Consider the following 26,511-nt stretch of genomic DNA (forward strand, 5'->3'; position numbering starts at 1 on the left):
GCTATGATCCCACTCCCAGCTGATCTACTGTCAGTCATCTCCCCCTATACACTGCCACCCCCACCCCACCAGAGTAGGAGCATTCCCAAGCACATGCATGATGTGCTGCTTCACTCCCATCAAGATATACAGAAAGTGACCACGTCAGAGTCCCTGATCTGTGACCACCCTCCATCACTGCCACAGATTTTTAGGAATTCAAGATCTGTTGAGTCCAGACTAGGGAGCTACTTTTGTCCCACCCTTTACTTACATATGATATTCAGCCCAAACAGTCAATGCCAGCTCCTAGTGGAGCAATCCCATTTTTCTCACACATGCCCATCTACTGCCTATTGATAATTTTATCTTTTACCTGGACTAAGGGGTAATTTACAATAGCCGATTAATTTACCAGCACATTTTTGGGCTGTAGGGAAAAAACTGGAACCTCCAAAAGACATCTACGTGGTCACTGTGAAGCAGGTAAGCTCCACCTAGACAGCATTTAGAGTCAGCATTGAACACCAGTCCCTGGAAATGTGGGGCCCAGCAATGACCACACCACCCCTCAGTGAGCTCTAGAACTGCTAACCTCACAGTCCTTGTCCACGTTCTAGAGTTTCAGTGGTTGGATAAGTTGTACTTTTTCCAAAGCTGTTGTTTACTCTACTCTCTGTAATAGAAACCAAGATGTGACCTTTGATGAATATCTCGACTGCACATTGCTACTCCCTACTGGCAGGTTTTCCAGAAACAGTTTCATGATGTAGGTCTCTTATGGCCATAATTAACAAAAGGAATGGAACCTATTGAAAAGACATGTCTGAGACCAGACAGGAGTGCTCATCAATTGCAAAGGAAATTAGCTGCAGTATTGTTCAAAAGCCATTTTTCTTGGTAAATTGAGTACCTATATATCAGGAAGAAAGATATTAAGCCTCTCCATTCCTAAGCTAAGCATTCCCCTGACAGCCATTCTCAATAGCTCTTACAGTGATAGCTTAATACAGTCCAAACTGCAAACAGAGAAGTTTGAAGTGAGGGAAAATTAAATCCCTGTCCATTTTATACTTCTGCTGTTTTTATTTAAATCATCAGGCACCTGGCCTCATCATATTTACATGAGCAACAGAAGGTTTTAATTGTGTAAAACATGTCACATTACCAAAACAAGTAACTCATTCAGTAAAATCAGGCAAAAGTGGAGCTTTTTGCAGTTTAGTTTACAGAGCAAAGGATGATGGAGAGCTTGAGACAACTGACTCTTGGCTAAAATCCTTCTATAAATAAATATTGATTTGTTGTCTTTTGGGTTATTTGCATTGAGTGAAACCAAGGAAATTGCACTAAGTGCAAGAAGAATTAAGCACAATGGTAAATATCATTTAGTCTCCATTTGCGTTTGAAGTTTTGACATGGGATTCACTGAAATTTTATTCGCTGACTTTGGTAACTCTACTGTTTCCACATATCCCAAAATGTTTTAAATTTTATTCATAATTAACTTTTACACAAAGAAATAACAGAACCCTGACCATGACCAGTTGATTCTGACTTGTAACACTTTGAATGGTTGGATTAATTTGGATGATGAGCTGGACAAATGCTTTACTCTTTGCCAGAGCGTAACGAACTGAGACAACCTCAGTGAAAATGAAAAGTCACTTACCTTGGGCTCAGGTCGGAGGGTGCAGAACAGTTAACTGGAGGGATTGGTAGTTTGGATGGCTTGCTCCCATTGTTATTTGGAAGTCTGGTTTTGTTAGTATCCTTAATGCTGTTATTTGGTGGGGCAGCTGGCTTAGATAACTTTTTCTCAGCCAGTGAACATCTGCTTGGTGAACAAAACACTTTGGTGGATGGTGTTATTCCTGTCGTACTGTTTGCATTGGGAGCTAAGGGTGTGTTTTCATCTTCCTCAAGTTCTTCATCCTCCAGGATAGAGGGTAGTTTTTGGATAAGGCCACCGTTACGTGTATATTCCAACTACACAAAAAAATCAGAATAAGAGAAGAGATTATAACTAAAGGAAAGAAAAACAATTTTTTGGAGCTTCATGAAGTCAACATTCGAATCATTCTGCATGGAAAAAGGCCGTTAGGACACTACTGTCACACTAACCATGAGCACTCATAGAATCATAGAACACTACAACACAGAAACAGGCCCCTTGGCCCATCTAGTCCATGCTGAACTATTATTCCGCTTGGTCCCATTGATATGCACACAGACCATAGTCCTCCATATCCCTTCCATTCATGTATCCATCCAAATTTCCCGTAAGTGTTCAAATTGCATCCACCAGCTCCGCTGGCAGACCGTTCCACCCTCTCTCCATTCTGAGTGAAGAAATTACCCCTCAGATTCCTCTTAAACATTTCACCTTTTACCCTTAACCCCTGGCTTAGTCTTGTATCGTCCAAAATCAATGGGAAAGCCTGCTTTCTATATTTCTCATAAGTTTGTATACCTCTATCAAGTCACCCCTCAATCTCCTAAGGTCCAGGAAATAAAGTCCTAATCTATTCACCTTCCATTTAAGTGCCAGTAACACCCTTGTAAATTTTCCCTATACTCTTTCAATCTTATTTATATCTTTCCTGTAAGCAGGTGACCAGAAATGCACACAGTACTCCAGATTAGGCCTCACTAACACCTTATACAACTTCAACATAACATCTCAACTCTTGTACTTAATACTTTGATTTATGAAGGCCAATTCTCTTTATGACCATGTCTACTTGTGTCGCTACTTTCAACAAACTTTGGGTCTGTTTTCCCAGATCTCACTGTTCTACCACACTCCTCAGTGCCCTACTGTTCACTGTAAGTTCCATCCTGGTTTATTCTTTCCTGGTTAATTCACATAACTCCACACTTATCTGCATTAAATTCCATCCACCCTTTTTTTCACTCTATTTTCCCAGCTGTTCCAGATCCCACTGCAACCTTTGATAGACTTTCTCACTGTCCACTACACCCCAAATCTTGCTGTCATCCACAAATTTGCTGGTTCAGTTTACCACATTATCATCCAATTCTTAGAGATAAATTACAAACAACTACGCACCCAGCACTGATCCCTGTGGCACACCACTCACCACAGGCCTTCAGTCAGAGAGGCAACCATCTACTACCACTCTCCAGCTTCACCTGTGGAGCCAATGTCTAACCTAATTTATTACCTCATCCTTAATGCCAAGCGACTGAATCTTCTTGACCAAGCTCCCATGCAGGATCTTATCAAAGGCCCTGCTAAAGTCCATGTAGACAACGTCCAGTATCTTTTCCTCATCAAACTTCCCATTAATTTCCTCAAAAAACTCTATAAGATTGGTTAAATACTACCTATCATGCATAAAGCCATGTCGATTATTCCTAATCAGTCCCTGTCTATCCAAATACTTATATATCTGGTATCTTAGAATACCTCCCAATAACTAACACACTACTGATGTCAAGGTCACTGGCCTAAAATTTCCCAGATTATTCTTAGAGCCTTTCTTAAACAATGGAATAACATTAGTTATTCTCCAATTTTAAATACCACTGCTAGGGCCCCTGCAATTTCTGCACTTGCCCCCCATGGGGCTCAAAGCAACACCTCGGAGATTTATCCTTCCTAGTTTACTTCAAGACAGCAAGCACCTCCTCCTCTGTAATCTGTACACGCTCCATGTCTTCATCACTGTTTTGCCTTACTTGCATAGACTGCGTTGGTCTTCCATTTAAATACAAACGCAAAAAAAGCCATTTAAGATCTCCCCCATCTCTTTCAGCTCCATACAGAGGTGACCAGCCTGATCTTCAGAAGGACCAATTTTGTCCCTTTGTACTGTATACCACATTGCACTCCAGCAGACACCTTCTGTTCATTTCCTTAAGGCGCCTGAATAATTTTGTAGCCTCCCCACTGAGCTCTTTTCCACTCAGTCCAAAATAACACTAATAAAACCCAATTATAAACATGAGAAGGAGGAGTCCTGAGGAAGGGCCTCAGGCCAAAATATCGACTGTACTCCTTTCTACAGATGCTGCCTGGCCTGCTGAGTTCCTCCAGCATTTGTGTGCGTTGCTCATAAAACCCAGTCGTCTCAGCCATTGCCCCACGATTGGTGCCCAGGGACAACATTAACTAATTCATCCAACAACATTCCAAAGTATCACTGCACAGAAGGTAATATAAATTGCTGTACAGATATCATTGCAGACTCAAAAGTGTGACCCACAAAGGAAAGTGCCTAGACAATCGCTGGAGTGACACAAAGTATCCAGTCGTTATCATGTTTCAGAATGGGAAATGCTTGTTTCTAAACTATAGCTCCAAAGTAAACAGCCCTACACAAACTGATTTCTCAGCCAATTTGCAAAATTTCAAATTTGACTATCGGGGGGAAGCGATGGCTGATTCTGTGAAATAATGTGGTACGTCATTCCATTTTAAAATAATTAATGTTTGTTACAAATATTATGTTAAAAATTAATTAGGGCACGTAATGTAGATCAGATAATTATTATTATTATAATATCCCTGAAATCTTGCACAGCCTCTATCCTTGGGCTTAGGCAGGGGAGAAAATTGGCCATAGTATCATTGAAATAATGATTTAATGAAAAAGCTAAGTCTTTTGAATCTAAAGCAGTATCTCTGAGGGAATAATATGCCCATGACTGATTAATCCGATCATCAACGCAGAAAGGCTGAGGCATTTCCTTGCTTTGAAGTTTTTAAATGCAGACTAATGCGGCAGCTTAAAAGTAACAGAAGGTTTTCAGTTCACACCCTTCCTATCTCTACTGCTTTGCCTTCCAACCCTAGCACTTCACCCCACCCTGCTGTGGAGGAATTAGTCTTGGATTTAGATTGGATATTAAAATCCCTTGTAAACTAGTATTAGGCTGAAGTGAAGGAAGGAAGCTCTGACAGCCAGAACGATAGTGGTAAGGACGGTGTCATTCTTGGGGCTGCAAGGGATGGTTCATCTCCAAGAGCTCTCAGATGAACAGCTCCCCGATCAGCAGGGGGCACAGGTCTTGTTCTGCATCCTTCACTTTTGGTGTCAGAAGTCTATTTCCTCAGTATGATAAAATCATACACTTTGTACGCATGATCACTGATCTAGAGGCACTGTCTGCAAAACTCAACCTCAGCTGTCAGCCAGCAGAGGTACTGACTGCATGAAAACAAAGCTGGACTCTCAATTGGTTCATAAGGGTGACAGGTTGTGTACTTTTTGATGAGGGTAGAAAATTGGCAATCCATATTTCCTCTGAGAATTTGATGTGCCTCCTTCCAGACGGGGGGGGGGGGGGGAACAGACAGTGGGGATATGCTCTACCTATTAAAATATCCCAATGGTGTGTGTCTCAAATAGCCTCTGACAACTAAATCCAGCTCCTGGCCTTCATGTGTGGCTTAACTACTAAGCCCGACAGAACCGATTCTACTGACAGGAGAAGGGGCAAAGGCGGGTTACCGGTGCCTTAAAACCAGTCACTTCAAACAGATGGGGGTTCATCAGCTGTGGTTGGCAGCTCATCCAGGAGAAGGAAAACTCTGATCTCAAACTTCTGCTGCCTTGTAGCTATACCCACTCATGGGGCAGGCTTTGGGAGTAAACCTTGAGGAAAAATCCAAAGCTGGAGTCCCAAAGACAGTTCTATGTTGAGTTCAATGCTAACTGACAGATTCTTTGATGCTGCTAGTACCAAACTGTATCTCTGCCATTCCTTTGGATTCATCAGCTGTGTGGAGAGGGGGAGTCTACTTCATGCTCTCCATATTGTATTGGCCTGGCTTGAATACTGACTTCAGCTTGCAGCCTCCTTCCATATGTACTTCAGGTAAAGGGGCTCCCACAACACAGCAGGGTTGGGAAGTCCAGGATTTAGACTGAGCGATGACAAGGGAATGGCAATGGACTTCCAAGTCAGGAAGGTGTGTCACTTGGAGGACAGCCCACAGCTGCTGCTGTTCAACACACACCGTGACAGTTGACAAGAAGGTTGGTGGTGTTGCGGATAGTGCAGAAGGTTGTCGTAGATTACAACAAGACACATTGATAAAATGCAGAGCTGGGCTGAGAAGTGGCAGATGGAGTTCAATCCAGAAAAACATGAAGTAATTCATTCTGGAATGTCGAACTAGAATGCAGAATTCAGACCTATCGGCAAAATTCTTCACAGTGTGTAGGAACAAAGGGATCTTGAGGTTAATGTCCATAGATCCCTCAAAGTTACTTTGCAACTTGATTGGATTAAGAAGGTGTGTGGTGTTTTAGCTTTCATTATTCGGAGGATTGAGTTCAAGAGCCACGAGAAAATGCTGTAGCCCATTAAGCTCGGGTTAGACCACATGGGGTATTACATTCAGCTCTGGTCACCTCATTATAGGAAGGTTATGGAAGTTTTAGAGAAGGTACAGAGGAGACTTACTAGGATGCTGCCTCGATTAGATAGCACGTCTTATTAGGATAGGTTCTGTGAGCTAAATGTTTTCTCTTTGGAGCAAAGGAGAATGAGAGATGATTTGATACAGGTGTACAAAATGATAAGAGGCATAGGACAGCCAGAGACTTTATCCCAGGTGGAAATGCTTACTATGAGAGGGCTGGGTGGAAAGTATAGGGGAGCTGTCAGAGGTAGGGTTTTTTTTACATAGAGTGGTAGGTGTGTGGAATATGCTACCAGAAGTGATGGTAGAGGCAAATAGATTAGGGATATTGAATAGACTCTTAGGCTATGTCCACACTAGACCAGATAAATCCGTAACCGAAGCTTTTCCTCTTCATTTTGACTCTCCGTCCACACTGAAACAGCATTTTCCTCCCCTGAAAACAGACATTTTCTAAAACACCCTCCAGTGTGTGTAAATTTGAAAACGCCGATTGTGCAGAGCAGTGTGGACGGGGTAAACGGATATTTTTAAAAACGCTGTCATAATGTGCCAGAACAGATGGCGACAGCACGGCATTTCATTGTTTTCTTGAACGTAACCCCCAACACAACCTAACAATTTCAGAACAGATGGCAACGAGACTGAAGCCAGAAGAGTTAGAAATGTACTTACCAAATACTTTGACCCATAGCTTACTGAATAAATAAGTATACTCACTTTGCCCTGTTTTCTGTCCTAGCTTGTATGAAGGTGGTTTACCCATTTATGCAAGTACTTCTCTGACAATAGATTGTATTCTAACATTGTATGGAAATACATGATACACTGATGCAGGCATGTTTTATACTTTTAACAAGGTGCTTTATTAATGGAACAGGGTTCGTCAGTTTTTCAATGTTCGTCATCAGCCGGGTCATATTGTCCGTGAACTCCCTGTCGGTTGCCTTCATACACTCCAGTATTTGTTTTTTTTAGTTTTAAGTCCTCCTGCGTGAAAACCAACAGCAATTCCTGTTAATTTTTTCTAGTCTGTAACTGGACAAATGCGCACCAAGTATACTGTTTCCTCTTCGCTTGTTTTCTGTGTGTCCTGCACATGCTCAGTAGGAGGAGATTCGCCCAAATATCCGTCTAATGTGGACGGAGAGATTTTGAAAAATGTCTGGTGTGGACGCCTATCGTTTTTACGTGAAACCAGCGTTTTCAAAATTATCCGGTCTAGTGTGGACATAGCCTTAGATATGGATGGAAGAAGAATGGAGGCTGTGTGGTTTAGATTGCTCTTGGAACAGGTTTCAGTGGCTGGCACAACACCATGGGCAACAGGAATGTACTGTTCTATGTTCTACGTTCCATGTTCTAGGACAGCACTTGTATGGCCGCCATCAAATTTCCATAGCTGTAAAGGATGGTCTGCTTCATGGCTGACAGTTCAGAGTAAGCTGAATGCTGTTAGTGGGAAATTCCATTTCTGGTTGAAGAAAATAACCTTTGCCCCTGACCCCTCCTCACCGCCCACCACTAAACAACACCGCCCCCCACCCCACCTTGCTCTACACCCAAGACACAAGGCCAGAGATCGGCTACTTAAGGCATCAAAGCAGCAGCTTTTCGTATAGTAGGTAAGCCCTTCAAGTAATGCTGGCTGCTTGTTAATGTCGCCAGTTTCTGGCTGAAGTCAATCAGAGGCAGACGCCCTCCGTTGCCCAGGGGTGACCGTCGATTTGCATTCTAGCTGTCTACGTGATACGCAAGCAGGGCCATAGTGTTTGATAAAAGGATGCAATACCAAGCATAGAGTCATTGTTTAATGAACATTGTAATATTAGAATATGCCCTCTGGGTACGAGTTACCACATGCCTCTGGTGGAAAAGAACCCATGAACTTTGCTGCTCTACTAGATTGTCCGTCTCCTCCTTGTGTCCATAAATCAGGTGCAGATTTATCAAAATTAATAATCTTCCCGACAAATAAAACACAATACCCTTCAGCTGTGTTTAAGTAGACACTGCAGTTTGGCATGTGTATGGACAGGCTTACATGTGATAGAAGTCATTTCCTGGTCTGCAGGTTAAAATTGCAACCGTAGGAAGGGACATTTCTATGCTGTCTTTTTAATCACAAGTATATAAAAGGCAGGATAGCTGCCAATAATGATAATTTTCAGGAAATGTAGACACTGTCCCCTTTCAGGGACTTCTACCAGGAATGTAGCTTGTTAATTTTCAGGCAGTGACAGTAAGAAGCCGTATGGAAGACAGTCATTATCAACCTGCCATATATTTTTAAACATCCTCGGTGAATAATTCACAAGAATTGAACCCATTCAGTCTCGTGACCGCTATTTTTAGCAACAGCAATCCCTTCTGGAGTTCAGCAGTAAAAAGCCCAGAGCGAAGGAAAACCTCACTACACGAGCACCTTTGTGAACAAAGCAGTCTTCAATTTATGCGCACTCATGACTTTTTTTAAAAAGCAGGAAAAGGTTTCATTAAATTATTAAAAACAACCCTCCCTCAATTTTTGCAATACAATATATCACCTGGGAGGTAATTACAAGAATCTGCGAATCAGCTCCCCAGCTCCCCCCCCCCCCCAACGCTCTGAAAGCAATTGTAGAGAGGCGAACCTGTCTGGGTTATTGATGAGACTGCCGATTATGGCGAGTGCATGTTGCTATTTTTAGCTCTGAATTTATTGAAGTCCCCGAGAGACTTGCAAAGCTTTAGGACAAACTGCTGTTATTTTAGGCAGCACTACTTATTATTAGAAACGGTCTGTCAGATCTCATTTGAAGCAGAAATACCTTTCAAACTCCCAGCAGTAAAAGCACTTGTACTGTGCAATTATACATTTCTAAATTCAGAATGCTTCAGTTCCCTTTGAAGCCCTCAGACCAATTACAAGAAAATCCTTCAGAATTGTCCTGCCTGGTTCGTCCACCATTATAAGTTATCACTTATTATATATTTTAAGATGTGCTGTCAGTGATGAAAGTGATTAACCACATTTTGTAGTCCATAGGTTTTCTAGTATAGTATGTCTGCATTAAATGACTTTTACCTTTAATTCAATTATTTTAATCATATTCCTTCTACGGAAGGAAATAGCCCAACGAGAACTTGAATTTATATGGTACCATTGATTATGAGGAGTAGTCCTTGATGCTTCTCAGCATAAGGAATGAGTGCTGATCCAGGAAGGGGAGATCAGAAGGGATGACAAAAGTTTGGTCAATTCAGCATCTGGTCCAACCGATCCAATGACTCATTCTCTATCAGGTTAGACTACTAGAAGGTGCTGGAGATCTCATTCACAGGGGCTGACGTGTGTAACAAGAATTAGTTGGAGCGGATTGGGAAGGTTAAACAAAAAATTGCCTGTGGAAATGATGTTCCCTGTCATTAGAACTAGGTCATCAGGTGTGATGTGTTGTAATTGGCCTGTTCCCTGCTCAGCTGCCTTGGTGATCTGGGGGTCCAAGATGGAGTGGGTCTGACAGCTGGTGGTGTACATTCCCCTCAGAACAGGGGTACTCAGTTGCCCTCATCCTGAAGACCACCTTCATATGCGGCTGCATCAGGCTATGTGTGGACCTAATGGACATACATACCAAGTGCCACTACGTGCTGAGTTTCTACCTGTTCCTGGTGCTGTGGAAAATAAACTTGGCTCTGTTACTGCAAGACACTGAATCAAATGGATAGTGCCGCATTTCCCATCCTTTGTGGAAGGGTTTTTCCAAGTAAACACCTTTGACTGTAAGTCTACCAGACATTGGTGAACGTGGAATGTACTACAGACACTGTGGGACTGGGACACAATGGACTCTGTGAGTTGAGTCCCTGTGCAAACTGCCCATACCATCTGGCAGAATGCCTCATCACCAGAACTCACTCCCAAAGCACCAAGACCTCGCTTGGCTGGTGGTGAGGGGCCCTCATTGTCCGATCCTTCCTATGCAGATGACATATATTTTAGATTATATTAGATTATGAGGACACACATTCCTCTTTTATTGTCATTTTGTAATGCATGCATTAAGAAATGATACAATATTCCTCCGGTGTGATATCACGAAAACACAGGGCAGACCAAGACTGAAAAAACTAACAAAACCACATAATTATAACATATAGTTACAACAGTGCAACAATACCATAACTTGATGAAGAACAGTCCATAGCACATATCACCCCCAATGTAAGCTGATCTCTGTTGTGGAGAAGAGACAGTGACCCACGTGTGGATTTGCTAAGAGGGTCTGGAGATGGATACAAAGGTGTGCATCCTGGTTCATCCCCAGCAACTGTGCAGCAGAGGAATCTCTGATCTACAGGATCGCACACTGAGATGGACATCAAGTGCTGCTGAAAGGTTATCAACTCAGTGACAGATGTCCTTTGGTCTGCCAGCACCGTGAGATGCCAGTAAGGGAATGTCGCCAGCCTGCAAATTCCAGGCTACAGGGTTACATGCTGAGTGATGCCCTGAAGCTCGGAGCAGATGATACTAAGGCTCTGTGCAGAAGGACCACAGTCTAGACTTCTTCTGCCAATGCATATGAAGGTGGTCATCAGGATGAGGGCAACTGAATATCCCTGTTCTGAGGGGAATGTGCACTACAAGCTGTCAGACCCACTCCATCTTGGGTCTCCAGATCACCAAGGCAGCTGAGCAGGGAACAGGCCAATTACAGCACTTCACACCTGATAACCTAGTTCTTCCCAGTTAATGACAGGGAACGTCACAGGGAGTCAGGTGGAGAAGGCCTTTAAAGAATGAGAGGGTGTATCATCTTAGCAGGCCCCATGAGTGGTGATGCAGCAGTGGTTTTTAAAAAAAAATAAGTTAACTCCTCTGAATGTGATTACCATGATGTAAGCGTTTTGCACTATTCCTTTTGTATATCATGAACATAAAAGATTCTGCAGATGCTGGAAATCTTGAGCAATACACACACAGAGCTGGAGGAACTCAGGCTTTTATGGAGGGGAATAACCAGTCAATGTTTCAGGCCAAGTTCTTTCATCAGAACTGCAAAGAAAGGGGGCGGAAGCCAGAATAAGAAGGCTGAGGAGGGGAAGGAGTACAAGCTGGCAGATGATAGGCGAGACCAGGTGAAGGAGAAGGTGGGTGGGTTGGGGAGGAGGGCATGAAGTAAGAAGCTGGGAAGTGATATGTGGAAGAGATAAAGGGCTGAAAAAGAAGAAATCCAATAGGAGACGATGGGACATCATGGAGGAAAGGGAAGGAGAGGAACTAGAGGTAGATGATGGGCAGGTGAGAAGAAGAGATGGGTTGAGAGGATAACCAGAACGGAGAATGGAAAAAAAGGAGGGAGGGTGAGAGATTACCTGCTTAGAGAAATCAATGTTCATGCCATCAGGTCAGGGACTACTCAGATAGAATATGAGGTGTTGCTCCTTCAACCTGAGTTTAGCCTCATCATGGCATAAAGGAGGCAATGGACAGACATGTCAGAATGGCAATGAGAAGCTGAATTGAAATGGGTGGCTACCGGGAGATCCTGCCTTTTGCGGCAGACGGAGTGAAGGTGCTTGACGAAGTGGTCTGCCAATCTGTGTCATGTCTTACTGATGTAAAGGAGGCTGTACAAGGGTCACAGGATACAATAGATGACCCCAACAGATGCATAGGTGAAATGTCTCCTCACCTGTGAAAGGACTGTTTAGGGTCCTGAATGGTGGTGAGGAGAACGTGCAAGGTGTAGGGGCAGGATAGCACCTGCTCCTCTTGCAGGGATAGGTTACAGAAGGGAGATCAGCAGGGCTGGGGCGAAATCAAGTGGGCAAGGAAGTCGCATTGAGAGTATTACATGGATAAAGTCTATTTTTAAAATAAAGAAAGATTTTGTTCACTTTAGGTTTAAAGTATAGATGGGAAGGAGAAGTGATTTCAGATGGCACTTCAAAAGCACTGGATTGCATTAATGTAAATTCCAGGTCCTTACGATACCATTCAAAAGCAATCATGAGCTGGGCTGAAGTCATGTGGGGAAAGTTGTCAGCAGGGGGCAGCACCAACGAGCCAGGTCGTCCACATCTTTTCCAGCTGACTTCATACACTGAGTGTAAAGCACAGCCTATACTGATGCCTTCTACATTACAATGATGCCTATACTTCAGATGCACATGACCATCTGCAAGATGCTTTTAAAAGGTCATAACGTTTTGTTTTCTGCCTGTTAAGCCCCACAGTGAATAAATCACAAATCAGGAACAGTCTCGGGACTGCTATTTTTAGCAATAGTAATTTCCTCCTGACTTGAGCAGAATGACCTATAAGCTAAAAATAAAACATGCTCACAGATTAACGTTGTGAATGAGCAATCTTCAACTAATGTACAAACAAGACTCTTTCAGACACTTGGAAAAACCAAGGAAGGATCTGAATTATTGAAAGCAAAATGACAGACAGAAATTACAGTTAATAGGAGCCTGTATGATGTATGCAAACATTTCTATTGCATCCTATATCAACATTACAGAGCTCCTCCTGTCTCCCAGTGATATTACAAGCAAAACTGGGCAATTAGCATCAGCTGGACACACTTATGTCAATGAAGACAGCTATTGGTTAGAATGGTGATTCTTGATGTCTACATGGGCGGCAGTCACCTGATATAACTCTCTTCTTTGAAAAAAAACGCTAAAATAATAGACACCTTGACTGAAATTGCAGTGGAAAATATTGTATTTTTACTTCCATATATAGATAAATACTGGTTTGGTATTGGGACTGACAGAAAATGTGACATGAAGCTGGGATATTCTGAGATATTTGGCCAGAAGTACAAGAAACATAATAGGGCATAAAAAACAATCCAATAAAAAACCTGTGTAAAGAGATACAGAATTAGCATTCCGTGTCTGACAAAAGACCTGAGCTATTAGTTCTGTTTGTCCTCCGGGAATGAAGGGGTTAACATATGAGAAGCATTTGGCAGCTTTGGGCCTGTACTCACTGGAATTTAGAAGAATGCGTGGAGATCTCATTGAAACCTTTCAAATGTTGAAAAGACGAGATAGGGTGGATGTGGAAAGGATGTTTCCTATTGGGGGAGTATCCAGAACTAACGGGCACAGTCTCAAAATTGAGGGGCGACCCTTTAGAACAGAGGTAAGGAGGAATTTTTTTAGCCAGAGAGTAGTGAATCTGTGGAATGCTCTGCCACAGACTGCGGTAGAGGCCAAGTCCGTGCATACGTTTAAGGTGGAAGTTGATCGTTTCCTGATTGGTCAGGGCATCAAAGGAAATGGCAAGAAGTTAGGTGTATGGGATTGAGTGGGACGCAGGATCAGCCATGATGGAATGGTGGAGCAGACTCGATGGGCTGAATGGCCTAATTCTGCTCCTATGTCTTATGGCGTTATGGTCTTCCTACAGATGCCACTTGACCTGCTGAGTCTATTTGGTGTTTTCTGTTTTTATTTCAGATTTCAAATCAGTAAATGATCACTTTGGAGCATTGATATACTGGCCTTGGCGTGCAGGTCCTTAGCTGCCTGAAAGTGACAATGCAAGTATGTAGTTTGATAAGAACGTTTACAGTATACTTGCCTTCCTCGGTTGAGGTGTCGAGTATAAAAGTTGGCAAGTTATTTCGCAGCTGTATGAAATTTTCGTTAGGTCACCTTTGATGTTTTGTGTACAGTTTTGGTTACTGCATTACAGGAAGAATGTGGAAGTTTTGGAGAAGGTGCAAATGATGTTTACCAGGATGTTGCCTCGATGAGAGAGTATTAGCTATAAGGAGAGATGGACAACCTTAAACATTTTTTTTCTGGAGTGTTGGAGGCTGAGGGGCAACCTGATAAAAGTACACAAAGTTATAATGAGAGGTGTAGACAGGGTAGATAGTCCGAATCGTTTTCTGAGTGGAAGTTTCAAACACAGAAATTTGTAGCCTTAAGGTGAGACAGGGATAGTTTAAAAAAAGATTGATGAGATATGATTTTTACACAGATAGTAGTAGGTGCCTGAAATATGCTGCCAGGGAGGTGGTAACAGATACAATAGCAATGTTAAAAGGCATTTCAACAGGCAGAGAATGGAGAGATATTGACCATGTACTGGTAGATGGGGTTAGTTTGGATTGGCATCATGATCAACCCAGACATTGCGGGTGAACTGCAGTTCCTGTACTGAATGGGCTGAAGGCATATTTCTGTGCTGTATGTCCATACTAACACCTTGAGGTATGCATTTAATCTCCAAGTTGAATGTAATATATTAGTATAAGTGAAATGTACACTAAGGCTAGAACAGCCATCAACAGTAATCATAAAAGGTATGAATGGATAAGGCATTAGGGACATTATACATTTGAGAATATTTAGCACCCTTACAGGTAGAAATACAATAAAGGGCTATTTCTCTCAAACTTATGAATAGGATCATGAGGACTCAATCTGCTGTCATAAAAATGATCAATGGGCTGTCAATCATCTGTCATAAACACAAGACGTTCTGCAGATGCTGGAAATCCAAAATAACAAACAAAATGCTGGAGGAACTCAGCAGGTCAGGCAGCATCCATGAGAATGAGCAAGTAGTCGATGTTTCAAGCTGAGACCCTTCTTCAGGACCAGAAAGGAAGGAGGAAGATGCCAGAATAAAAAGATGGGGAGAGGGGAAGGAGGATAGCTAGGTGATAGGTGAAGCCAGGTGGATTGGAAAGGTAAAGCGCTGGAATCTGATAGGAGAGGAGAGTGGACCATAGGAGAAAGAGAGGGAGGAGGGGACCCAAGGACAGGAGATTGGCAGGTGAGGAGAGGCAAGTGGCCAGAGAGGCGGCAATCAAATAGGGGAGGAGGAGGGAATTTTTTTTACCGGGAGGTGAAATCGATGTTCTTGCCTTTAGATTGGAGGCTAACCAGACAGAATATAAGGTGTTGCTCCCCTCGCTGAGGGTGGCCTTAGCATGGAAAAGAGGGGGCCATGAATTGACGTGTTGAAATGGGATTGGGAATTAAAATGTTGGGCCACCGGGAAGTTCCGCTTTTGGTAGATGGAGTGAATGTGCCTGATGAAGTGATCCCCAGGTCACGATGGGCCTCACCAATGTGACTGCCCTGGGAGCACTGGATACAATAGAATCACAGGTTCACCGGCAAAGTGTTGTCTCACCTGGTAGCACTGTTTGTGGCCCTGAATGGAGGCGAGGGAAGAGGTGAATGGGCAGGTGTAGCACTTTGGCCACTTTCATGGATAACTACTGGGAGGAATATTAGTGGGGATGGACAAATGGACAAGGGAATCACGGAGGTAGTGATCCCTGTGGAAAGCAGAGAGTGGGGGGGGGGTAAAGATGTGTTTGGTGGTAGGATCCCTTTGAGATGGCAGAAGCTGCGGAGAGTGATGTGTTGGATGCAAGTGCTCACGGTGTGGTAGGTAAGGATGAAAGAAACTCTATCACTGTTAAGGGCAGTGGGAAGATGGGGTGAGCACAGATGTCTGGGAAATGGAGGAGTGGTGGGTGAGGGCAGCAACAATGGTGGAGGAAACCCTATTGTTTGACAAAGGAGGACATCTCCAATCTCCTGGAAAGAAAAGCCTCGTCCTGGGAACAAATGTGGCAGAGACAAAGGAACTGAGAAAAGGGAACAGCATTTTTACAGGAGACAGGGTGAGAAGAGGTGTAGTCAAAATCATCTGTCATAATGGTATCACCCTAGAATTTATCAAAGCTAGAATCAACCAAAAAAAGCACAAACTCTAAGCATATCCAGCAAATTGCATATACCCACCAAACCACACAGAAGCTTGGGAACTTGTATTTAATTTAAAAATAATGGACAGATGTAGCTTTGAGAAACATTATTTAATTAATCAGTGGTAGTTTGAAGACTTCAACTTACGTCAGCTTCACTCCCTTCTCGCAGGTTGTAGGTCAGGTCATGTTGAATATCTTCAATGAATTTCTGTGCATATTCTGGGTACAGCTCCAGCACCTCCCGCAAACCCTTCAGAATAATGTACTGCAGGTCACAGTAAGTCAGAGCCTTCACGTTGGCATTAGTCTTAATCACCTGGTCCTTTGCCAAAAAGTCAGCGCCAATCAAGTCGCCTTTTCCTAAGTAGGTCAAAAGAAATTTCAGGTCAGTTGCTTCTTGCAGAGGCCCAGAAGGCAAACAAGGCAGTGTAATTCCATGTTTAAAACCAATCTGTTTAAAATCAGGATTGGCAGTCAATTAATGTAATTTTTAAAATTTAATATACTTTGATGCACCCTCCGTGATAATATAATTCATGAACGGTGTAATTCCAAGAAAAATGTTCAAGTTTTTTTTATTATGAATTAATCTCACTGGTAACTTTTGATAGAATATACATGTGACACTTCAAGATAGCAATGCACAGAAACTAGTCCGCTGGTTTGCACTTACAGAGAAATTATTCCCTGGTAGGATACAGCTTAATAACTATGTGAGAACATAAGAAATGAAAACTGGATGGGCTATTTGACATATTGTGCTTGCTTCACCATTCAATAAAACCATGGCTGACCTCATACCACAGCACGTTCTTACAAAAAAACCTTGATTCCTTTAATATCTGAAAAATATTGATCAATCACCCTTTTGAACATATTGACTGAGTCTCCACAGCCCTTTTGTATAGAGAATCCCAAGCAACCATTACAATCTGGGTGAAGATATTTCATCCATTTCAGTCCAAAATGCTAAGGCCTTATTTTGAAGCTGTACCCTACTGTCTCAGGCAGCCTGACTAAGGGAAGCGTCTTTCCTACATCCACCTTGTCCCGTGAAGCCATCTGTTAATCATTTAAACACAAGAAAACATAAACTCTGTCTGCTTAAACTCTCCTCATATGACAACCCACCATAGTAGGATCAACATTGTGAACCTTCACCGCGTTCCCCCTATGAGACGTATATTCTTCCTTGGGTATGGAGATGAGAACTGTATGCAATACCTTGGGTATTCCAGTCTTGTATCTAACTCCTCTTGCACTGAAAACCAACATTCATTTTTCCTTCATTAATGCCTGTCATATCTGTGCATTATCACTCAGTGACTTGTGTACAGTGACTCCCAAATCTCTGAAAATCACTGTCATATTTTAACAATCATCTTTACTGTTTACTTCCAAAGTAGAAAATCTCACATTTTTCCATATCATACTTGATCAGCCACATGGTCATCTGTCTCTGTCCTCCCCTCACAGCCTTCATGCCAACTCAATATTGTTCCACTTTGAATTGAACTAATAATCAGACCAAATCCCAGTTCACATTAATTAAGGGAAAAGGGTTGAGTTATCTTTGGAGCTCGAAGAGTTAAATTGCACAATGTTTGAAAATCAAGCAACTGATTAATTATTGAGAGGCTCTGAGCATATGTTGCAGCAAATAAAATAAAATCAGCCCAGTTGTCTGTTCAATACTACAAACAAGTATTACATACTCATTTGTCTAAACAATTAACCTGTTAAAATACCTGAGTAGGCGCTGTTTACACTGCATATTAAAAGCACATTACAACTTGCAGCATTGCTAATGATAATTTGTCATTTATATCTTAATGCACAATGTTTGCATTCCTATCTGCACCAGGAGGTAGCTGTCCATATTTCCCTCAATACTGATCTTTCCACTCACTGGAAGGAAAAGGAGGAGGGGTCGTGATAACATATGAAAAGATTGCACCAGGACGTTTAGGCATTAACTTTTGCAGCTTCTTGCTACTCTTCATGATGCAGAATGCCCTTCGAAAGCTTGGAGTTACTTGCCCTCCAGTATTGCTTTGATGGTGAGGGTGCCAGGATTTAACATATGTGTCGCTGTTGTTACCACCTATCTCAAATGTGCTGCCCATTGTCACTTTCAATGCCAGATGGTGCTGTCGAGTGGGAATTGGTGTACTGGGCAGTAGTATTAAAGTCAGAATGAATGTGAACAGTTGTGGTTATGTCATGTAGTGCAATCAATTGTAGGGAAAACAAGAGAGGATACTGTATACTGGTTCAAATAGCAAGTATATCATATTTTACAAATGATTTCCTGTACTTGTTTTTTTTTGGAAAAAGAAATGTTTCCAATGCAAAAACAGTCTACAGCCCAACAGATCTCTTCTGATATATGTGTCTTTCACCCCTACACACAATCATCCCACTGCCCCTTCAAACCATCCACATGGAACCATTTGACACAATTTGTCTACATTCAAGATATTTCATTAAAATATTACGCAGCAGCAAAACAAATCATCTGTGTTTTTTTTAACCTGGAAGCATTAACACTATTTTTGCAATTTGCCTCCTGCTTTTTCGAGAAACAAGAATTGTTCTAGGATTTTTACTCTGGCATAAAACTCCCCACAAGATTTAAAAGGGCAGACATCCTGCTTCGGGTTTGATTCGAAGAAGGAGTCTGAGAGTCTGAGTGGGAGTGCCGAGAAAGACATTTTTGAAATTTTCGTTATTTTTTTTCTCCAACGGCTTTCTGAGAGGCGGGACTGCGCAGGCGTGTGACGTCGGGCAGTGCAGCGCGGCAGATTTAAAAGGAACAAAGCCTCATAGAGCGGGCAGCGTAGTTTGCGGGCTGCGGAGTGAGCCGGGAGCAGAGTGAAGGCTTAAGGGCTTCGGCTCACCGGGCTTAGGCAGAAGCGGGCGAGGCGAGGAAGGTTTGACATTCATTTTCTGTTGCTATTTGAGGAGAGGGGCATTATGACTGTGAGGGCAGTTTGCTGTTCTCGGTGTCGGATGTGGGAGGCCCTGGAGTCTCCAAGCCTCCCAGACGGCTACATCTGCGCCAAGTGCATCGAGCTGCAGCTCCTAAGGGACCGCGTTACGGAACTGGAGCTGCAGCTCGATGACCTTCGCCTGGTCAGGGAGAGCGAGGAGGTGATAGAGAGGAGTGGAAGGCAGGTGGTCACGCCAGGGCCACGGGAGGCAGACAAGTGGGTCACGGTTAGGAGGGGGAAGGGGAAAAGTCAGGTGATGGGGAGTACCCCGGTGGCTGTGCCCCTTAACAACAGGTACTCCTGTTTGAGTACTGTTAGGGGGACAGCTTACCCGGGGGAAGCGACAGTGGCCGTGCCTCCGGCACAGAGTCTGGTCCTGTAGCTCAGAAGGATAGGGCAAGGAAGAGGAGGGCAGTTGTGATAGGGGACTCGATAGTAAGGGGGTCAGATAGGCGATTCTGTGGACGCAGTCCAGAGACCCGGATGGTAGTTTGCCTCCCTGGTGCCAGGGTCCGGGATATTTCTGATCGTGTCCAAGATATCCTGAAGTGGGAGGGTGAGGAGCCAGAGGTCGTGGTACATATAGGTACCAATGACATAGGTAGGAAAAGGGATGAGGTCCTGAAAGGAGAATATAGGGAGCTAGGAAGGGAGTTGAGAAAAAGGACCGCAAAGGTAGTAATCTCGGGATTACTGCCTGTGCCACGTGACAGTGAGAGTAGGAATGCGATGAGGTGGAGGATAAATGCATGGCTGAGGGATTGGAGCAGGGGGCAGGGATTCAAGTTTTTGGATCATTGGGACCTCTTTTGGCGCAGGCGTGACCTGTACAAAAAGGACGGGTTACACTTGAATCCTAGGGGGACCAATATCCTGGCAGGGAGATTAGCGGGGGCTACTGAGGTGACTTTAAACTAGAATGGTTGGGGGGTGGGAATCAAATTAAAGAGGCTAGGCGTGAGGAGGTTAGTTCACAACAGAGGGATGGGAACCAGTGCAGAGAGACAGAGGGGTGTAAAGTGAGGGTAGAAGCAAAAAGTACAAAGGAGAAAAGTAAAAGTGGCAGGCCGACAAATCCAGGGCAAGCATTAAAAAGGGCCACTTTTCAACATAATTGTATAAGGGCTAAGAGAGTTGTAAAAGAGCGCCTGAAGGCTTTATGTGTCAATGCAAGGAGCATTCGTAATAAGGTGGATGAATTGAAAGTGCAGATTGTTATTAATGATTATGATATAGTTGGGATCACAGAGACATGGCTCCAGGGTGACCAGGGATGGGAACTCAACGTTCAGGGATATTCAATATTCAGGAGGGATAGACATGAAGGAAGGGGAGGTGGGGTGGCGTTGCTGGTTAAAGAAGAGATTAACGCAATAGAAAGGAAGGACATAAGCCGGGAAGATGTGGAATCGATATGGGTAGAGCTGCGTAACACTAAGGGGCAGAAGACGCTGGTGGGAGTTGTGTACAGGCCACCTAACAGTAGTAGTGAGGTCGGAGATGGTATTAAACAGGAAATTAGAAATGTGTGCAATAAAGGAACAGCAGTTATAATGGGTGACTTCAATCTACATGTAGACTGGGTGAACCAAATTGGTAAAGGTGCTGAGGAAGAGGATTTCTTGGAATGTATGCGGGATGGTTTTTTGAACCAACATGTCGAGGAACCAACTAGAGAGCAGGCTATTCTGGACTGGGTTTTGAGCAATGAGGAAGGGTTAATTAGCGATCTTGTCGTGAGAGGCCTCTTGGGTAAGAGCGACCATAATATGGTGGAATTCTTCATTAATATGGAGAGTGACATAGTTAATTCAGAAACAAAGGTTCTGAACTTAAAGAGGGGTAACTTTGAAGGTATGAGACGTGAATTAGCTAAGATAGACTGGCAAATGACACTTAAAGGATTGACGGTGGATATGCAATGGCAAGCATTTAAAGGTTACATGGATGAACTACAACAATTGTTCATCCCAGTTTGGCAAAAGAATAAATCAAGGAAGGTAGTGCACCCGTGGCTGACAAGAGAAATTAGGGATAGTATCAATTCCAAAGAAGTAGCATACAAATTAGCCAGAGAAAGTGGCTCACCTGAGGACTGGGAGAAATTCAGAGTTCAGCAGAGGAGGACAAAGGGCTTAATTAGGAAGGGGAAAAAAGATTATGAGAGAAAACTGGCGGGGAACATAAAAACGGACTGTAAAAGCTTTTATAGATATGTAAAAAGGAAAAGACTGGTAAAGACAAATGTAGGTCCCCTGCAGACAGAAACAGGTGAATTGATTATGGGGAGCAAGGATATGGCAGACCAATTGAATAATTACTTTGGTTCTGTCTTCACTAAGGAGGACATAAATAATTTTCCAGAAATAGTAAGGGACAGAGGGTCCAGTGAGATGGAGGAACTGAGTGAAATACATGTTGGTAGGGAAGTGGTGTTAGGTAAATTGAAGGGATTGAAGGCAGATAAATCCCCAGGGCCAGATGGTCTGCATCCTAGAGTGCTTAAGGAAGTAGCCCAAGAAATAGTGAATGCATTAGTGATAATTTTTCAAAACTCGTTAGATTCTGGACTAGTTCCTGAGGATTGGAGGGTGGCTAATGTAACCCCACTTTTTAAAAAAGGAGGGAGAGAGAAACCGGGGAATTATAGACCGGTTAGCCTAACGTCGGTGGTGGGGAAACTGCTGGAGTCAGTTATCAAGGATGTGATAACAGCACATTTGGAAAGCGGTGAAATGGTCGGACAAAGTCAGCATGGATTTGTGAAAGGAAAATCATGTCTGACGAATCTCATAGAATTTTTTGAGGATGTAACTAGTAGAGTGGATAGGGGAGAACCAGTGGATGTGGTATATTTGGATTTTCAAAAGGCTTTTGACAAGGTCCCACACAGGAGATTAGTGTGCAAACTTAAAGCACACGGTATTGGGGGTAAGGTATTGGTGTGGGTGGAGAATTGGTTAGCAGACAGGAAGCAAAGAGTGGGAATAAATGGGACCTTTTCAGAATGGCAGGCGGTGACTAGTGGGGTACCGCAAGACTCAGTGCTGGGACCCCAGTTGTTTACAATATATATTAATGACTTGGATGAGGGAATTAAATGCAGCATCTCCAAGTTTGCGGATGACACGAAGCTGGGTGGCAGTGTTAGCAGTGAGGAGGATGCTAAGAGGATGCAGGGTGACTTGGATAGGTTGGGTGAGTGGGCAAACTCATGGCAGATGCAATTTAATGTGGATAAATGTGAAGTTATCCACTTTGGTGGCAAAAATAGGAAAACAGATTATTATCTGAATGGTGGCCGATTAGGAAAAGGGGAGGTGCAACGAGACCTGGGTGTCATTATACACCAGTCATTGAAAGTGGGCATGCAGGTACAGCAGGCGGTGAAAAAGGCGAATGGTATGCTGGCATTTATAGCGAGAGGATTCGAGTACAGGAGCAGGGAGGTACTACTGCAGTTGTACAAGGCCTTGGTGAGACCACACCTGGAGTATTGTGTGCAGTTTTGGTCCCCTAATCTGAGGAAAGACATCTTTGCCATAGAGGGAGTACAAAGAAGGTTCACCAGATTGATTCCTGGGATGGCAGGACTTTCATATGAAGAAAGACTGGATGAACTGGGCTTGTACTCGTTGGAATTTAGAAGATTGAGGGGGGATCTGATTGAAACGTATAAGATCCTAAAGGGATTGGACAGGCTAGATGCAGGAAGATTGTTCCCGATGTGGGGGAAGTCCAGAACGAGGGGTCACAGTTTGAGGATAGAGGGGAAGCCTTTTAGGACCGAGATTAGGAAAAACTTCTTCACACAGAGAGTGGTGAATCTGTGGAATTCTCTGCCACAGGAAACTGTTGAGGCCAGTTCATTGGCTATGTTTAAGAGGGAGTTAGATATGGCCCTTGTGGCTACAGGGGTCAGGGGGTATGGAGGGAAGGCTGGGGCGGGGTTCTGAGTTGGATGATCAGCCATGATCATAATAAATGGCGGTGCAGGCTCGAAGGGCCGAATGGCCTACTCCTGCACCTATTTTCTATGTTTCTATGTTTCTAAGATGTTGCCAACAGATTCTTCTGTAGTGAGAACTTCATGGTCTGAAAAAGTGCCAGTTGCTATTTACTTACAATGTAAGGAGGTTTTACTAACTCTGCTTTTTTAAAGGGCCAATACTCAATCAGCATTCTTTGACCTTTCTCCACCATAGAGCCATAAATGGCAGAGTTCTGCCTCTGCTGTGTCAGGAGTGAAGTTGACCTACAGAAGGAAATTGCCTGCAATTTCCATGGCAAACCTCTTGTCAAAAGTGCCTGGTTATAGACTAAAGGGTTTCCGTGGCAATGACTAATAAAGGGCATGCCTCTTGTGCAGTCAGCATTCTTCACCAGCCTGTTCAAGTCCCGCTGGCTCCTGGGAGCATATTCCTGCCTTCCATCCCCCAGTCCGGTAGTGCCATTCATTCAATGGCCACATGCCCCGGACACTTGCATTGTGGTTTGCTCCTTTCAGAACAGGGGCAGAGCAAGGATGAAGGGGGCTCACTTTAGTTTCTGTTCTCACTCATCATTAGTTGTAAACCTCAACCATAGTACAATGTAACACAGCTCCTTATCACCAGATCTCATCTTCAAATCCGATCTCCCAATATATGACACAAAGACCCCTCCTACAAGCCACTTGCACCCCCACTGACCCAATCTGATACCTTTATGACTATTGGTACTATTCTCTCTCCATCTTTTACCACACAAATCCCCATGAACTTGTTTGAGTTCCTCTCAAAGTTCAAAGTACATTTATTATCAGAATATGTACACATTACACAACCTTGAGATCTACTTTCCTAACAGGCAGCCATAAGGAGCGTCCCACGAGGGCCCATAAGGCGACGGGCCCAGATAGTGTTCAGGGACGGGTTCTCCGTGCCTGTGCAAGCAAGCTTGCTGGAGTGTTTGCTGACATCTTCAACTGCTCCTTGCTTCAGTCTAAGATCCTCTCGTGTTTTAAGAAAGTAACGATAATCCCAGTGCTGAAGAAGAGCAAGGTGGCATGCCTGAATGACTATCGACCTGTGGCTCTGACATCAATTGCTATGAAGTGCTTCTAGAGATTGGTTATGGCACACATCAACCATAGCCTACCGGTCAACCTTGACGCTTTGCAATTCGCCTACCGGAGCAACAGGTCAATGGCAGATGCCATCTCTCTGGCCCTACTTTACTCCTTAGAACACCTGGAGAATAAAGACGCATACGTAAGGCTCCTTTTCATTGACTACAGCTCTGCCTTTAATACCATCATTCCAAATAAACTGATTCCTAAGCTCCAGGACCTGGGCCTTAGCACTCAGATCTGCAGCTGGATCTTCAGCTTCCTCACAGTCAGGACCCAGGCTGTAAAAGTAGGGGACAAGCTCTCCTCTACAATCACTCTGAGCACCGGTGCCCCACAAGGCTGTGTACTCAGCTCCCTGCTGTACTCACTGAACACCCATGATTGTGTAGCCAAGTTTCCATCGAACTCAATAAACAAGTTTGCTGATGACACAACAATTGTAGGCCATATCTCGGGTAATGATGAGTTTGAGTACAGAGAGAAAATTAAGAACCTGGTGGCATGGTGTGAAGACAATAACCTATCCCTCAACGTCAGCAAGACGAAGGAATTGGTTGTTGACTTCAGAAAGAGTAGCGGACCGCACGACCCAATTTACATCGGTGGTGCGCAAGTGGAACAGGTCAAAAGCTTTAAGTTCCTCGGGGTCAATATCACAAATGACCTGACTTGGTCCAACCAAGCAGAGTCCACTGCCAAGAAGGCCCACCAGCACCTTTACTTCCTGAGAAAACTAAAGAAATTTGGCCTGTCCCCTAAAATCTATAATTTTTATAGATGCACCATAGAAAGCTTTCTTCTAGGGTGCATCACAACCTGGTATGGAAGTTGTCCTGTCCAAGACCGGAAGAAGCTGCAGAAGATGGCGAACATGGCGCAGCACATCACAGAAACCAATCATCCGTCCTTGGCCTCACTTTATACCACACGCTGTCAGAGCAGTGCTGCCAGGATAATCAAGGACATGACCCACCCAGCCAACACACTTTTCGTCCCTCTTCCTTCCAGGAGAAGGCTCAGGAGCTTGAAGACTTGTACAGCCAGATTTGGGAACAGCTTCTTTCCAACTGTGATAAGCCTGCTGAACGGATCCTGACCCGGATCAGGGCCGTACCCTCCAAATATCCGGACCTGCATCTCGGTTTTTTTGCACTACCTTACTTTCCATTTTTATATGTTCTATTTATGATTTATAATTTAAATTTTTATTATTTACTATCAATTTGTAATCCAGGGAGCGGGAAGCGCAGAATCAAATATCACTATGATGATTGTACGTTTCAGTATGAATTGTTTGGCGACAATACAGTCTAAAGTATAAAACAAAGAAACCCAGAAAAACATACAAAAAAAACTGTGGAATACTCAGTGTGCAGAGAAAAAAAAACAAATCATGCAAGCAATAAACACAAGCTAATAGCGTTCTGAACTGAAGTCCACGAAGACAGTCCTGTCTATAGACCCTTAGTCCAGCACAGAGTGGAGCAGCGAACTGAACCAGCCCATTATCCCCCCTTGGGCCCTGACACCTTGAACTTTTCAATCCGACCTGGCACTTAAATCATCTAAACTTCAGGTTCAGTCGCTTCAGTACATGCTGGTACCTGGACCTGGCCGCCTCGATTCAGCCTAAATTGTTGCCCAAACATCAGATTCAGTTGCTTCGATATGCTCTGGGGCCTGGATCCCACCACCTCAATTCGGCCTGTACCTTACCTTTCCAATTCAGCCCGGCGCTTAAATTGATCGCGCCTCGATCTGCCTCGGTCTTCCTCGCTCTCGGTGAAAGGCCCACTGCTTTGCTTCGCCTCGGTCCTGCCACATCGAATTGTCTCCAAGTCCAAAGGGACGTTACAGGCTATTGTTTGTGAAGATCATTTACCAGAAAAAGAGTGATTAACAAAGCTGTTTTCTTTGTTTCATTGGCCACCGACCAGAAGTCGCTGTGATTCACCAGCGCCATCTTTAAACTGTGCAAGGCAGTCGGGTCTCAGGCCCATTGAAAGCGTTCAGCAGTGGGTTCCTGCATTTACTGCAGTTGAACACAGCCCACAGTAGAGAGCCCCAAGGAGCCACCTTTCAGATTCTGGAACAGATCAGACTGGGCACAGGATCTGAGACACCCTATCAGTGGGAATTCCAGGGCTGCAGACAACAATTAAAGGGGGAAGGCAAATTCCTTTTCTCTTTAATTACTTCCATTTAATGTTAACAATTTACATTCCTTACTCTACATTTGTTTCAAATGTAATTTTTCAATGTTTAGGAACTGGATTATTGAGCTTT

The 26,511-nt window shown here is 43.6% G+C and overlaps 1 protein-coding gene across 3 annotated transcripts in view; it reads right to left on the reverse strand.

The window, feature by feature from the left end:
* The window catches only part of kcnh3 (potassium voltage-gated channel, subfamily H (eag-related), member 3), a 648,677-nt gene that overhangs the window by 33,535 nt on the left and 588,631 nt on the right, over positions 1-26,511 (reverse strand). For all 3 annotated transcript variants that reach the window (XM_063051908.1, XM_063051907.1, XM_063051906.1), the window contains exons 11-12: positions 16,265-16,479; positions 1,652-1,968 (exon numbers count right to left, since the gene is read on the reverse strand). In XM_063051908.1, coding sequence (XP_062907978.1) covers positions 1,652-1,968; positions 16,265-16,479 — 532 coding nt within the window. The remainder of the gene's footprint in view (positions 1-1,651; positions 1,969-16,264; positions 16,480-26,511) is intronic.

Source organism: Mobula hypostoma, chromosome 6 (genome assembly GCF_963921235.1).
Source record: "Mobula hypostoma chromosome 6, sMobHyp1.1, whole genome shotgun sequence".
NCBI classification, from domain to species: Eukaryota; Metazoa; Chordata; class Chondrichthyes; order Myliobatiformes; family Myliobatidae; genus Mobula; species Mobula hypostoma.